The sequence below is a fragment of the Panulirus ornatus genome, chromosome 29 (assembly GCF_036320965.1).
Source record: "Panulirus ornatus isolate Po-2019 chromosome 29, ASM3632096v1, whole genome shotgun sequence".
Lineage (NCBI taxonomy): Eukaryota > Metazoa > Arthropoda > Malacostraca > Decapoda > Palinuridae > Panulirus > Panulirus ornatus.
This window is the reverse complement of record NC_092252.1, coordinates 5,868,070-5,882,845: the sequence shown is the minus strand read 5'-3', so window position 1 is coordinate 5,882,845 and position 14,776 is coordinate 5,868,070. Positions and strand designations below refer to the sequence as shown.

The following is a 14,776-nucleotide window of genomic DNA, read 5'->3' as shown; positions in this document are numbered from 1 at the left end:
CCATTTATAGAGTGCCAGGGCCCAGCCATGGCAGCCCTAGCCGAGGAGAGACTCTGTTCTGGGCCTCCCGTCTGGCCATAGAGAGAGAGAGAGAGAGAGAGAGAGAGAGAGAGAGAGAGAGAGAGAGAGAGAGAGAGAGAGAGAGTACTTACGACGAGGTTTTGCCCGGAGGAAGAGCGTAGCGGTCACCCGAGGGAAAATTAAGGGCTGTGAAGAACGGGTCGTGTTGGTTACTTGTCGTCAAGGGTTACGTGTGGTGGACGGGGGAAGAAAGGAGAGAGAGAGAGAGAGAGAGAGAGAGAGAGAGAGAGAGAGAGAGAGAGAGAGAGATGCTGTAGCTCGGCTTATGTAAGAGTATGGATGGGAAGGGGAATGAGGAATGCGCCAGTAGTTGCTGAAAAGTAATGTTCCTCGTCTTTTTAGCCCCGCTTCTGCTGACCACGTGGAAGCAGAGGGTGGGGATGGTGTGGGTCGGGTCAGGGAGAACCAGAGGGTGTGGGTCAGGGAGAACCAGAGGGTGTGGGTCAGGGGCAGCTCCCTGTCAGTCAGTGTTGTTAACGCGTGTTACTGTGCGCTCGGCCCTTCACCTTTGATCTGGATATGAACCGCCAGCCTCTCTCTCTCTCTCTCTCTCTCTCTCTCTCTCTCTCTCTCTCTCTCTCTCTCTCTCTCTCTCTCTCTCTCTCCCTCTTTCTCAGAATGCCTTACTCGTGAGTTAAGTTGACTAACTTTTTTTCATACTGGTGCTGCTCTAAATATCCAATATATATATATATATATATATATATATATATATATATATATATATATATATATATATATATATAGGTGTTATCCGACTCTGCCTGCATGAGATTGCACCGTGAGTGAAATGTCACCTTTGGAGAGGCTGTGTCATCGAGGTATACAACCAATCCCTGCTACTGAGTGTAGCGCAGCTTTGAAGCTGCAAGTGGTCCATGGAGAAAAAAAAGAGGGTGTTCTGGGATATTGTATATCGTACCGCTGATGTGGTTGATTATTTAAATCCAGACAGATGTAGTATAGGAAGGACATGTAGAAATCCCCCCCGTGTTAAGAATTCACGGGACGTTATGATTATTATATTTTACTCTGTGTTCGTAGAATAGATATCGAAATTAGAGTTGCAAATATTACGAGGTCATAATTTTTAATCATGTATCGGGGGCCGGGGGGGGGGGGGGTGTCGTCGTGTAAAAAGGGGAATAATTTCAGGTAGGTTTCTGTCCGGTCTACACGACCATTTTGGCGCGAAGTTCGTCTGAGCGCGGCCATGCGACGGGCCAGCTGGTGTGCGTCCTAGCGTGAGGTTGTCGCGATGATCGTTCTAGCGTGCGTGGTCACAGGAAACTGTAGCAAGCTGATAATATAATGGTCTCGGGCTTAAAGGGGTGAGGGAGGGGGAGGCAGCTGCAGTATATTACAGCCAAGTGTCGATACAAATAAACACATCGCTGAGGTAAGGAAGAACCGTGATAACAGAGGGCCAGTGTTTTTCAAGCCATGAAAAGTTATCGGTTCTCTATGTTTTGACATTTTTTTCTATATCGTTTTATGGTACATTTTTATGACTATACCGGAATGGCGTTTTATGAATGCTTGGAAGTTGTATTTTTTTTTTTAAGAAAACGCGTAATAAATCTTTGAATATTATTTCATTTTACTTTTTAATAGGTAATTTTAGTATTGTGCCCTGCGCGCGCGCGCACACACACACACACACACACACACACACACACACACACACACACACACACACACAACAGTACAAATATAGGAAATGCCTGTCTAAATCCAATGTGTGAACGAATCGGCTACATATATTATGAAACGCATGGAAACGCGTGTTCCTGTCATCAGACGCAGATAGACGGGAACACATGCGGCCATAAATATGTGTGTCAATATGTGTGTCAGTATTGCTGTGTACAGGTTGTTGAGGACGTGTAGGAAGCGGTGAGTGAGCGTTCTGCGAGCGTATGTTACTCGGAGCTTCGGTCGGAGTGGAGGAGGAATTGGGAACGTTTCCCGTTTGATTTTCGAAGTCCTCAGAGGTGCGCATAGAAAGTGGGAATCCGTTCGTTATACGTATTTAAAGGGGTGGGAAATATAATCCTTCTTAGGGCGTAACGTTTTTCTTTTTCTAGTTCACAAAGAAAAAGATCAACGTGAAATACGTTTTTTGATTTAAAAATATTAAATCGACGCGAAATAGAGACTTTGGAGCGTGCCCCTGGTGAAGAATGGCCTTTTAATAAAGAGAGTTTATCAGAATTACGGAAGATTTGCAGATGTAATAACGGCGTTCGTTGTAACGAGGGGAGCGCGCGCGCGAGAGGAAGTTGGCCAAGTAATTTCGTAAAGAGAAATATTTTCGGGTGTGTTTGCGAGGTGTTTCTCTCGCAGTAAAGATTCCAGGATCGTTTACGATGTTAGTTTTGTAAGAGAGTATCTAGAATTACTCTTACTTTTTGAGATGATTTTTGGATGATGAAATAGATGTTTGTTACTTGTGTTAAGGTTTCGCAGTAAATATCGAACAGTGAAGAGTGCGTTGTGTGCGAATAATGAATAGTGCGTTGTGTGGTGTTGCGGAGACTAGCGAGTCACGTTTACGTAACGGTTAGGTAATATGATGAGGTCAGTGTTTCGTCAGAAATAACGGAAGACTTTAAAAAAAAAAGACTATGGCTGTTTGCCGAGATGTATGGGTAAACTTCTACGGGTCTCGGTGCTCCGGTTAACGAAGCAGAACTCGGGTTAAAGAAGCATTTCGGAAGACGTTAAGCGAAGCGATGGGAAAGCCAGGATTATCTTGTGAACGTTCAAGCCAAGCAGTTTATACCCGAAGTCGACGACTTTGTGTGTGTGTGTGTGTGTGTGTGTGTGTGTGTGTGTGATCTTGGAGCGGTTTTGGGGCTGCGTGGCAGCTTGTATCTTAATCTGGGGGAGGAGACATGACCTGGCTTAAATGCGATGCAGGTCACATGGGAGGAGAGGGGAGGAGTTGAGGAATGGGAGGAGAGGGGGATGGGAGGGTCATTCATCATTTGGGCTGGAAGGAGAGAGGAGGAGGGGGTAGGGGAGGACAGAGGCGGGTTCAGTGACCTTTGTGAAGGGAAAGTTGTGGTGACCTGATTTACCTCGTTGGGTAATTGGAAGGTCGGATGCTTGAGTGGTAGTGGAGGATCTGTGACGGGAGAGGTGCAGGAAGGGGTGGAGAGGGGAGAGGTGCAGGAAGGGGTGGAGAGGGGAGAGGTGCAGTTAGGGGTGGAGAGGGGAGAGGTGCATTTAGGGATGGGGAGCTGGGAGGTGCAGTGAGCGAGTGGGTGGAGCGGGGAGAGATGCAGTGCGTGATGGAGAAGGGAGAGATGCAGTGAGTGGGTGAAGTGGGGAGAGATGCAGTGAGGGGTGGAGAAGTGAGAGATACAGTGAGGGTCATCGTCCGCATCATTGTTGCTGGTGTACCTTAAGGTAGACGCTGTTATCTCTCACTAACAGTTCAGAGCGACGGCTCATCATTAGGGAATGCATAAACTTGACACTTTTGAGGACGATGATAGTGTAACTTAATGCCCTACGCTCCGTTACGTAAATGAGTCAGTCTCGCTTCTGCATTAAGGAATGCAACGAGGAGCTGTAGTGTGTGTACGGAAAACCTCCATGCATTTCAGCCACACACTCGGGTAATGCCACAAGTTACTCGTATACTCATGCACAGCGAACAGTTATACTCGCACGATACAGAGACAGGCAAGTACCCACGGAACCAACAGTTACTGGCGATTCATCGACGTGTTAGACATAGGGGAAAAAAAATCCGTGCAGACTCGTATACTCGTATATGATCCTCGGTGACTCACAAGCCCTCACGTACTCGGGATGTTTACGGATGCTAGCTCATAAGATTCAGGCGACCCAGTTCACAAAGTCAAGAGAAGGGGGTGTGGGGGTTGCAGGAAAAAGCGCAAGGGAAGTATTAAAATCAAAGTTTAAATTGGAAACCCAAAACGAGGGGGAGTGATTGTTGCGGGTGACAGTTGAGGCTTCTCTGAGGCGGGTGGACTTGGCTCGCAGATGCGGGTGATGATTGGGGTTGGGGAGAAGCACTGTGGAAGGGGAGGAGATATGGCTGAGAAATGCGGGTGATGTGTATGGGAGGCTGTGTTCAGGACGGGTGATGACGCTCATATGAACGCCTTGCAGTTTGGGATGGTAAAGGGGCGAGAATAACCCATCGACTTTGCGGGGTGGCTGACGAGGGTCGTCGCATCTTTGCTTCTGGTGGGGGAGGAGTGGAGGGTGATGAGGCGGATCGGAGTGTGGTTGACGCCGCCCCTCTGTTCCCTGGCGGGTGACGCGGCCCAGAATGCGGGTGACGCGCAGGCCTGCCGCTCTTGACGTGTGTTGCTGTGGTTTTGCTAGGGTGCCAGACTGGGAAGGGGGTTGGTGTTATTGTTGTTGTTGCTCCCGGTGGGTTCTGTGGCTCGTGGATGTGGCGGCTCGAGACGTGCGGGTGACCACTCCAAGAGATGTGCGATCGACCGCGTTGGGTCTTGGCGGGTTTGATGCAAACTCGTAGAGATGCGGGAGGACGACTTTCTTGACTACTACTCAGGAGATGCGGGAGGCGGCTCAGATGTGCGGGAGGACCGCAGACAGCAGCAGGGGAAGCACCAGGCATACGGCGTGGGAGGCCAGAGCTGGTCTGATTTCTGTGGGAAACGAGAATAAAGATCTCATTAGAAACACACGTGTGTGTGTGTGTGTGTGTAGGGAGGTATGTGGATGGTTTTTTTTTTACCCCCCCTAGGTGGAGTAGTCCGGTTGAAATGTGTATACGTACGTGTGGTATGGATAGACAACATGAGGTAGCGTGGGATAGACCCTGGCTGACAGTGTCCTCCGACAGGATGGTAATGGAATAAAACAATGGAATAAAGCAATAACATAAACCATGAATAAGAGAAGAATTGAGTTTCATATATTTTCCAGAACGTGTTGCCACATCCTTCGGGAACTTGTGGTACAAGCGAATGTAAAATATAAAACGTAAAACAACATAAACTGTGTCTCTGATGGTGATAGATTTTTCCATGAATACAACGTAGAGAGAGAGAGAGAGAGAGAGAGAGAGAGAGAGAGAGAGAGAGAGAGAGAGAGAGAGAGAGAGAGAACTTTGGAAGAAGGGAAGAGCAAAGAAGATTGAGAAGGGATGGGAGTGAAAATGGGAATTGAGGAGACGAAGGGAAGGGGGTGCGTGGTCGGAGGGAGGGTTTAAAGAGAAAGATGGTTCGAGACGAGTTATTTATGTGTGTGTGTGTGTGTGTGTGTGTGTGTGTGTGTGTGTCTGTGAGTTTGTGTATTTGAGGTCAGAGGGGTGGACTTGGGAATAACAGGGCGAGAGAAACGAGGCAATTATAGTAAATGACATACAAGATCCATGATTATTTAACACACACACACACACACATTACATATATATATATATATATATATATATATATATATATATATATATATATATATATATACAACTGTTATAAGAATATAGACATACATACATGTACATTGATGGTTAGACATATTTAACGATACAGTGATATAGAGAAGAGATAAGAAATGAGAATAGATTATATACATGGGATTAAGTAGAGGAATAATCAGACAGAAGGACAGACGAACCCGTCTGTATATGATGATAACAACACACAAACACGAGTAGATCAGTACCAAAGATGTTGCGCTAGACAGAAAGGCAGAAGCTCGTATTAAAAACAGACGGACAGAGAGAGAGAATCTAGGGCGGTGATTGCCACTTACTGCAGGTAACGGACGTACAAATGACGCGGGCAACCCGTCAACCATAATAAAGGCGGGAATTACTTGTACACCGCTCATGACTGCAGGTCTTAATTGGCGGCAGCGGGCAGCTGGCCTCTCGTTTTCTATTTTTCCGTTTTCTTTTAGCGAGGGCTTGTTAGTGCTGTTTGTAATGTCTTCAGTAGTAATGGTATGGTTTGTTGGTTCAACTGTTGGTGCTGTTTGCTCATCTCGTGTTGCTGTTTTTTTTCTGGTGTGTTTAGTATTTGTTTAATGTTGCTGTCGTTGCTCCCTTTATATATATATATATATATATATATATATATATATATATATATATATATATATATATATATATATATATATATATATTCTCAGGGTGAAATATAGTTTTCAGATGATGCGACATTTCCAAAATCTTGTAGATTATACTGGACGCCTCTCAGATCTGTAAGAATATACTAGCCTCCCTGATCTTTTATAATATACTTGCCCCCCCCCCCTGATCTTCAAGGATATGCTAGCCTCCTGATCTTCCAGGATATGCTAGCCCCCTGATCTTCCAGGATATGCTAGCCCCCTGATCTTCCAGGATATGCTAGCTCCCAGATCTTCAAGGATATGCTAGCACCCTGATTTTCCTGGGTATACTATCCTCCTGATCCTCCAGGATATGCTATCCCCCTGATCTTCCAGGATATGCTAGCCCCCTGATCTTGAAGGATATACTAGCCCCCTGATCTTCCTGGGTATACTAGCCCCCTGATCTTCCAGGTTATGCTAGCACCTTGATCCTCCAGGATATACTATCCCCCCTAATCTTCCAGGATATATTAGCCCCATCATTTTCAAGGATGTGCTATCCCCCCCTGATCCTCCAGTATATACTCTCCGCAGACTCACCAGATCTTGGAGTATATTCCCAGGTTAAGGACCCCCCAGTATAACTGAGGATGTGTGTCTGTACTTAGCAGCGTAATTGTACCCACCTGGGGCTGCTCCACCCCCGAGGACGGAGGCGTGGTACGGGTGCCGCGTAGTGATCACCTCCTCTGTCACCTGTTGGTGTATCCCGGGGATCTCGGAGACGCAGCGGACCAGGGCGTCGCCATCCTGCAAGAGACGCGGCCGCAGGGAGAACCGCAGCTGCAGGGAGGACGTGGTCAGGCCCTCGTGGTCCATTTGGTTCCCCTGGGGCTCCAGCCACCCTGGGGACGCCTGCAGGGGAAGGGTCAGTTGCTGTACCAATTAGTTAGTGTGTGTGTGTGTGTGTGTGTGTGTGTGTGTGTGTGTGTGTGTGTGTGCGTGGGAACAAGCTGTCCTTGAATTGAGAGCTGGTGTGGTGGAGACAGTATGCTATCGCGCGTTGAAGTAATGTGGTATGGTACATGGAACCATTACGCTGTCGTAGGTGTACGCAGTATATTGATGCACATAATGAAGGAATGTGTCATCGAACATGGCAGCAATACGAGATGGTAAATAGAATTAACATACTGTGGTACAGAGAAGCAATAAATTGCCGTACGCCACAGCACAGGTGAGCACGGCAGTGTTTGGCACAGAGCACAGGGAGGGCTTACGTACGTACCGGTTGGTTGTTGATGGTGAAGGAGAGGCGTGGCGCTGGCCTGGACCTGCGGGAGACGCACGTGAGGTCGACCCAGTCCCCGGGCAGGTAGTGGCTCCTCAGCCCTTTGATCACCGGGCCGCCGTCTGGCAGGTCTGGCGAGGGGGGAGAGAGCGAGAGGCACGGCGTTAGTGTGAGGCGGACTCAGTGTGACGGAAAGGGTGGGGGAGGAGGGGTTAGTGTGACGATGGGAGTTGAGGGGGGAGGAGAGAGTGAGGAGGGGTTTCTGGAGTGAGTGAGAGGGTTCGGTTGAAGGTTTGGGCCAGATTGGCACTACAGGGGAGAGGGGGTTAAAATGAGAGGTGGGCGAGCGACGTAGTCCAACGTGACCGGCTGCTTGGGAGAGAGTGTCAGGGAGAGGATGTCAGCCGAGAGAGAGAGAGAGAGAGAGAGAGAGAGAGAGAGAGAGAGAGAGAGAGAGAGAGAGTCTTGTGGAAGGTGCCAAAATCTCGGTGTCAAATGGAAGTGATGCCCTGGATACCGCTGCAACAGTTTCTAGAGCGCCGCTGAAATTGACTAGGAATCCAGCATATTCCAGCGTTGGTTCCTGGATATAGCGCATACCTCGATGGACTTCAGACACCCCTACCAATCCCCCCCCCCTTCCGTTCGTGGTCATACCGCGAGTGAAAAGTCACCGTCGGCGGGGCCTCGTCACCGTCAGTAGGGGAAAGGGAGTACAGATCTCGTCGGAGAACCTTTTACTCCAGTGGAGTCGATCTTTTTCCCACTGCTGATTGTAGCGCCTCCTTGAAGCTTTAGGAGACCCTTAAAGGGGTCTTGAAGCTATAGAAGTGTTGGTAGTAGTAGTAGTAGTGGTAATGATAATAATAACCCCCAGACATATACCCTGACCTTCCCCCTGTGTGTGAGTGTGTGTGTGTATGTTTTATGCATGAGGGGATTGTAAACAATACATAGCCTTGAATAACGCAACAGGATATACCTCAAGGCTTTCGGCGCTGCAGGATATACACCTTAGTGGGGTGTGGCGCTGCAGGATATACACCTTAGTGGGGTGTGGCGCTGCAGGATATACACCTTAGTGGGGTATGGCGCTGCAGGATATACACCTTAGTGGGGTATAGGCGCTGCAGGATATACACCTTAGTGGGGTGTAGCGCTGCATGATATACACCTTAGTGGGGTGTGGCGCTGCAGGATATACACCTTAGTGGGGTATGGCGCTGCAGGATATACACCTTAGTGGGGTGTGGCGCTGCAGGATATACACCTTAGTGGGGTATGGCGCTGCAGGATATACACCTTAGTGGGGTGTGGCGCTGCAGGATATACACCTTAGTGGGGTATGGCGCTGCAGGATACAACTTGGTGAGGTGTGGCGGTGCAGGATATACAACTTTAGCGCCAGGTGTAGCCTGGCACGCTTACCATTTACGATGGTCGTGTCTGGCAGGGTACGTTCTAGGATCGTCTGCTTTGGTTGGCGAGCTTTAAGACGGTCTGGTGTGGTGGGATACAGCGTACTAGTCATACAGTCGTGATCTATCTTGGTAGGATACAGCTCACTGGCATTGATCTAACTTGTGGAGATACGGTGTACTGTGTATCTAGCTTGGTGGGATACAGCGTACTGGTACCAGTACAGTCTTGATTCCAGCTGGGTAGGATACAGTGTAGTGATGACAGAGTAAATGGGGCCGACACGGAGGGCGTGTACTGAGATTAACCGTTCCTCCGGGGGTGGTGGGTGTAAGGTGGACGGTGTGGACTGGTGTAGGGTCGTGCTTGGCCCAGAGCTGCAAGGCTGGACCATACTAAGGGTATTAGCACCACGAGGGGCCACTCTTCGCTGCTCCTATATCATAAAACACATGCAAGATATGACAATATTGTACTCGTATTTCGTAGATGTGACAATAGTGGTAATATTTATATTCAATATGGAAGATGTATATGTATATACGTATACGCTTGTGCCTACTCAGTGGTATACGTGGTATGATCTTGTGTAGGGTAAAAAAAGAATTTGGTTATAATACTGACTTGGCCTTCAGTTATGTAACCCCTTTAGCACAACGGTATGACCCTGTAGTATGAAGGCTTGGCGTTTGATCAAAACTTTAAGGGTCAGGTCAAAGCCCAGGTCATCATAACCATATAGCATCTTACCGTCGTGAGCTCAGGGTAATAGACAACGACTTCAACGATGTATCGTAGCATTGAGTGGTGTTCAACTGGCCTGTATTAGCCGCAGTTACGCACTGGGGGGTCGCTGGTGGGTGTTGATGGCGTCTCGGGGTCAAACCCAACATCTCGTTCATTACAGGAATTTTGCCGCGGCTAATGGCACGCTCGGCCATCCGATGAATATTGCATTTCCAGTCCAGGGGATGCCGTCGAGGGGAGGCGATACCGTGACGCGACCCCAAAGTAGAGTCTCTCTCTCTCTCTCTCTCTCTCTCTCTCTCTCTCTCTCTCTCTCTCTGTCGGTGTGAGGATCAGTCTTATGTAACTCTTATTTTTGTCTCCCCCTCCCGTCTCTCTCGTGTCTCTAGTCCTATCGAGGGCATATCTCCAACCCCCTCCCCCCTCCTATCTGTACAAGCAGTGGGTAGAGGAGCATGGCAGTATCCTTCCCCTCTGTGGTCAGCGTGAGTTGAGACCGCTCGAGTCTTTAGTTGATTTCGACCGACGCGAAGTAAGATGGCCAGCGCCGGGTAGGTGGTGGTGGTGGTGGGCGGCCACCAGCCACCCCGGTGGCTTAATGGAAGGCGACCTGACCGATTATTTCCCAAACTACTCCGCCGGTTCGAACTAAAGTTGTCCCGCCCTTAAGTTGCTCTAAATGTATTTAGGCCCGGCTAAGTGGGTTTGAGTCTCCACTCCGGCGGGTATTGAAAGAAACGAAGTTTTAAAGGATTCGCTCGTCCGCCCCGACCATAGATAGCGGCTTCCTCTTAAGTTGCCGACAATAGCGAACGAGGCTTTGACTGCGGGGTTTTCATAGATGCACTCCGGTGAATTAGGAAGGAAATTATTTTTCTTTTCCGTCGTTTATAGTAAAGATTTTTTTCCCACCCTGACCATGCTGTGTTACGCCAGTGTTTGTGTATCTCTCTTCGAAAAAAAAGAAACAAAAAAAAAAACTGGAAAAAACAGTTACATTGAACATGGGATATGTAATGAGGGAGGAAAACGGGGTTTGGAGGGACCAACTGAAAAAAATATCACGCATGCTGGCGCAGGTGTTATGTAAACCCAGAGCCCTGCCATATGCCACACATCCTCCTGCGCTGGTAAAATTATTTTCCCGCCTTTCATCTACGATTTAATGTCTTGACAGAGTAAAGAGGACCTACCGACCTTAACCTCTTTATCCGCCGGGTAAGTCAGTGCCGAAGTTGCTGACTTATTATTTATATATATATATAATTTTTTGCGCCCCCCCCCCCCCATCCCATCCTCCCATGCACAACAAGGCGGAAATCTGAAGTTTAATCTTATATTTGGAACTTTTGAATTCCAGCGCGGCGCAGCAGTGTATAAGTGCGTGGAGGCTTCGAGTCCCTTCTATGAACCTCATTAACACCGCTGGGTCGAAGTTTACGAGGAATTTTTGATCGTGCAAACACTTGGGGGATATATCCTCACTGTGTGAGACATCATCTCTGGAGAGACCCGTACACCAAAACGTTCGTGACGTGACAGTTTCGAGTGTATGTGACGGGACATTTCAAGAGTATGTGACGGGGAGTGACGGAGGTGAGGACACGCACACACGAGGAGCAGGACATATCAAAATTGTATGTGTGAGTGGGTTGGTAAGGCGGTCCGTGTTGGTGGTGTGGGTTGGCCTGGCCTGTCCTGGCCTGGCCTGACCGCGGCCGTAGATCCAGCAGTATACATTCTTTGAAGGCGCCAATAGCAGCGACCAATTTACCCCCAGGGGGACGACCTCGCCTGGCTTTGATCTGAACGACCGTGCGTCCGCCTCGTTCACGTCGGTCGGCCGAGCATGAGAGTTGGGGGGAGCGCCACAGGTTACTGCTACTACTACTGCTGGTGGTGGTAGTGGTGGTCGTTAGTGGCTGTTACCGTCGTGGTGGTGGTAGTGGTGGGTTTTAAGGTCGTAGTTTTTTATGGTTTGTCGTTGCGGTGGTGGCTGTAATTGTAGCAGGAGTTGTGGTAGTATGTGCTGGGCTGTTTGTGATGGTAGAGGTGTTATAGAGGTGGAGCTCGTTCGTAGCTGTTGTTGTAAGGGGGTTTGTGGTCGTAGTTGTTTTTTTTTTTGGTATTGGTTGTGATTGTATTGTGGTCGTGGTAGTTGTTGCTGAATTAGCGGAGTTTGTTGTGGTTGTTATGATGGTGGAAGGGTGGTTGTAACTGTTGTAGTCGTGGGGTGGTTGCTCTGGTTTTGGCTGCTGTAGTTGTGGTGTGTTTATATTTTCTTTTTCTGCTGTTGTGGTAGTATTATTGCAGGGTTAGTCGTGGTTGTCGCTGTAGTGGTGTTGTTGATGAGGTGTAAATGTTAATGCTGTGGTGGTGGCAGTGGTGTTGGTGATGATGGAGATGGTAATATTACACACACACACACACACACACACACACCAGGCTGGGCTGGCCCTATAACAATACCCTTCGTCTGGCCTATGAACACGGTCGCCAGCATTTGCATAGAGCCACGTAGGTTCCTAAGATCCCCTTCCTCTGTTTATCGGCTGGTGCCGGTCACCAGAGGCCACCTTTATTTGAACACATCTTTTACTGGGTGATTCTGTTCGTATAATGGACCTCGGGTCGTATTTAGCAACCTGGTCTTGAGATGTTTATTTTTTTTTTTACTACTCCGGTTTACAAAGAAACCTGTTAAGTTTACCAATATATATATATATATATATATATATATATATATATATATATATATATATATATATATACCCTTTGTGTGTGTATATATATATATATATATATATATATATATATATATATATATATATATATATATATATATATACACACACACACACTCTTCTATATATATATATATATATATATATATATATATATATATATATATATATATATATATACCCTTTGTGTATATATACCCTTTGTGTGTTGCAATTAGAATAATTGTCGTGTGTACATGGGCCATATCTGGTCTACACAGTGCTGAATACAGAGCAGACCCATGATGATGGCATAAACCAGCCAGAGTATCTATATCTACACCGAATATGCAAATGAAGTCCAATAGCGACCGGGAGTACGGCGTATAAATATGATTCCCCAGGTCGCTCCCCATGCAATTTTCCATCGGTTTGGCTGGAGGTCGGTCCCATACCTTATTGTCGAACGGTTTATGTTGAAATACTGTTTTCAGTTAATGGGTTGTCGCCGATATTTAGTGGGTGATTACTTGCAGTTTATTTACACAGTGCCGGAGAGATGAATGCGGTGGGATTTCAACCTTAAACCCCCCCGTGGGCACGACCGCTGAACGAGACGGTACAATCCTTGATCACGACGGTGCCATTTTTGGGGGTATGATACTAGCTTGGCCTTTTTGACCTGAGACCTTAGAAAGGTCTGGTCAAAGGCCAAGACGGCATACTCAAAGATCGAGGCGTCTTGTTCAAGGGTACTGCTGTTCCACCCATAGGGTTAAAAGATAGATTAGAAATACGATGCTTGCTTAAGTAAAGAGGAGCAGGGGGTAGGTGGGTAGACGACACAGATGCCACCTAGCGATCGCGCATGAAAGCTCAAAGGTAAACAAACAGAGCAGTTAACGGCATATCTTTTTTTATTTTTTTTCCATTTTCTTTTCCACTCGAGTGACGTGTACCAGGGTGCGCGCACGGGTGCCCTTAAGTGATGGGGAGAAAAGAGTCGGTCTCTGGGATTAGTAGTCTGGGACACAGGCACGTTCAAACATCGTGAGAGAGAGAGAGAGAGAGAGAGAGAGAGAGAGAATATCAGAACACTATTAAGTGTTGGAGGTTTATACTCCAATGTTGTGTTTCCTCAAGTGTTGGTGGTGAGGACCAGTCCTCACATACCGAGACTTGTGCCCTTTCTTTCCGTCGAGGGACGTAAGCCTTGGTGACACGCAGGGGGGGGGGGGGGGGGGGGGGGGAAGCCCCCCCCACTCGACTCCCCCCCACTCGCCCCCCCCACTCAACTCCCCCCCCCCCCGTCACATAAACGCCTCCATGTATGGAAATGGCATCCAACCTCGTACATTCTCTCTCTCTCTCTCTCTCTCTCTCTCTCTCTCTCTCTCTCTCTCTCTCTCTCTCTCTCTCTCAGGACGTTGTTTTGACACAGTATACGTCAAGGGAGAGAAATGACCATCTATATGTATGATATACACACACGCACGCGCGCACTCGCACACATACATACACACACACACACACACACACACACACACACACACACACACACACACACTGGTCTGAGGAAACAGCTGATAATGGCGGAGCGTCAATACATCATTGTCATGCACGGTATCAGCCAGGTCTGATACGGGCCTTAATTATCTTGAAAAATAGAGCGCATGAGAGAGAGAGAGAGAGAGAGAGAGAGAGAGAGAGAGAGAGAGAGAGAGAGAGAGATGCTGCGTAGGAAAGATAACCCCGATTTTTAAAAGTCGTACAACTTAGTCCATGGGTCGTACATACGCGACTTAGTCTCCCATTTAAGGTGGTTCATAGTACAGTAAAAATGTGATAAGAAATGCATTAGGGGAATATATATATATATATATATATATATATATATATATATATATATATATATATATATATATATATATATATATAAAGCTCCATGAGAAATAAGTGATACAGTGAGAAATGAATGGTTTAGAAAGAAGTGAATTATGCAAATGAGAGGCATAACTAAAGCCGAAATTGTACAGCTGGACGGGTCATACAACATGCATGAGAGATATTGCAGACAGAGAAACAAACACGGGCAAGAACGTAGCCAAATGAGAAATACCCAGCTGGGAAACACAGTCTTGTCTAGTGAGATAGTTGAGAATGCACAAACGCCGAGGATTATCATCAGGCCTGTGAGAAACATACGTCCTAATTAGGAATACGCCATGTAAACAAGCGAGGGACTGGCCGATTTCAACGGGGGAAATGTTGGAGGTATGTGTTCACCCGCTCCCTCAAAACATCCCATTCGTTTATTAACCCAGGCTTACTGGAAGGTAAAGTTCGACGCCCACGACAAAAGGTGTGTAGTGAAGAGACGAACAATATGTGCCCCAGACCATGGGTCTTGTCATACAGCAAGACTGTACACTCGTATGCTATACATGGC

The 14,776-nt window shown here is 47.4% G+C and overlaps 2 protein-coding genes across 5 annotated transcripts in view; one reads left to right on the top strand and one right to left on the bottom strand.

Annotated features, from left to right (window-relative positions):
- LOC139758038 (tRNA (32-2'-O)-methyltransferase regulator THADA-like) overlaps window positions 1-14,776 on the top strand; it is a 390,704-nt gene that overhangs the window by 60,256 nt on the left and 315,672 nt on the right. The window lies entirely within an intron of this gene.
- LOC139758040 (cell adhesion molecule 2-like) overlaps window positions 1,721-14,776 on the bottom strand; it is a 236,261-nt gene continuing 223,205 nt past the window's right edge. The window contains exons 4-6 of the mRNA XM_071679054.1: window positions 7,436-7,569; window positions 6,834-7,062; window positions 1,721-4,736 (exon numbers count right to left, since the gene is read on the bottom strand). Of these exons, the coding sequence (XP_071535155.1) occupies window positions 4,657-4,736; window positions 6,834-7,062; window positions 7,436-7,569 (443 nt within the window). The 3' untranslated portion in view covers window positions 1,721-4,656. The remainder of the gene's footprint in view (window positions 4,737-6,833; window positions 7,063-7,435; window positions 7,570-14,776) is intronic.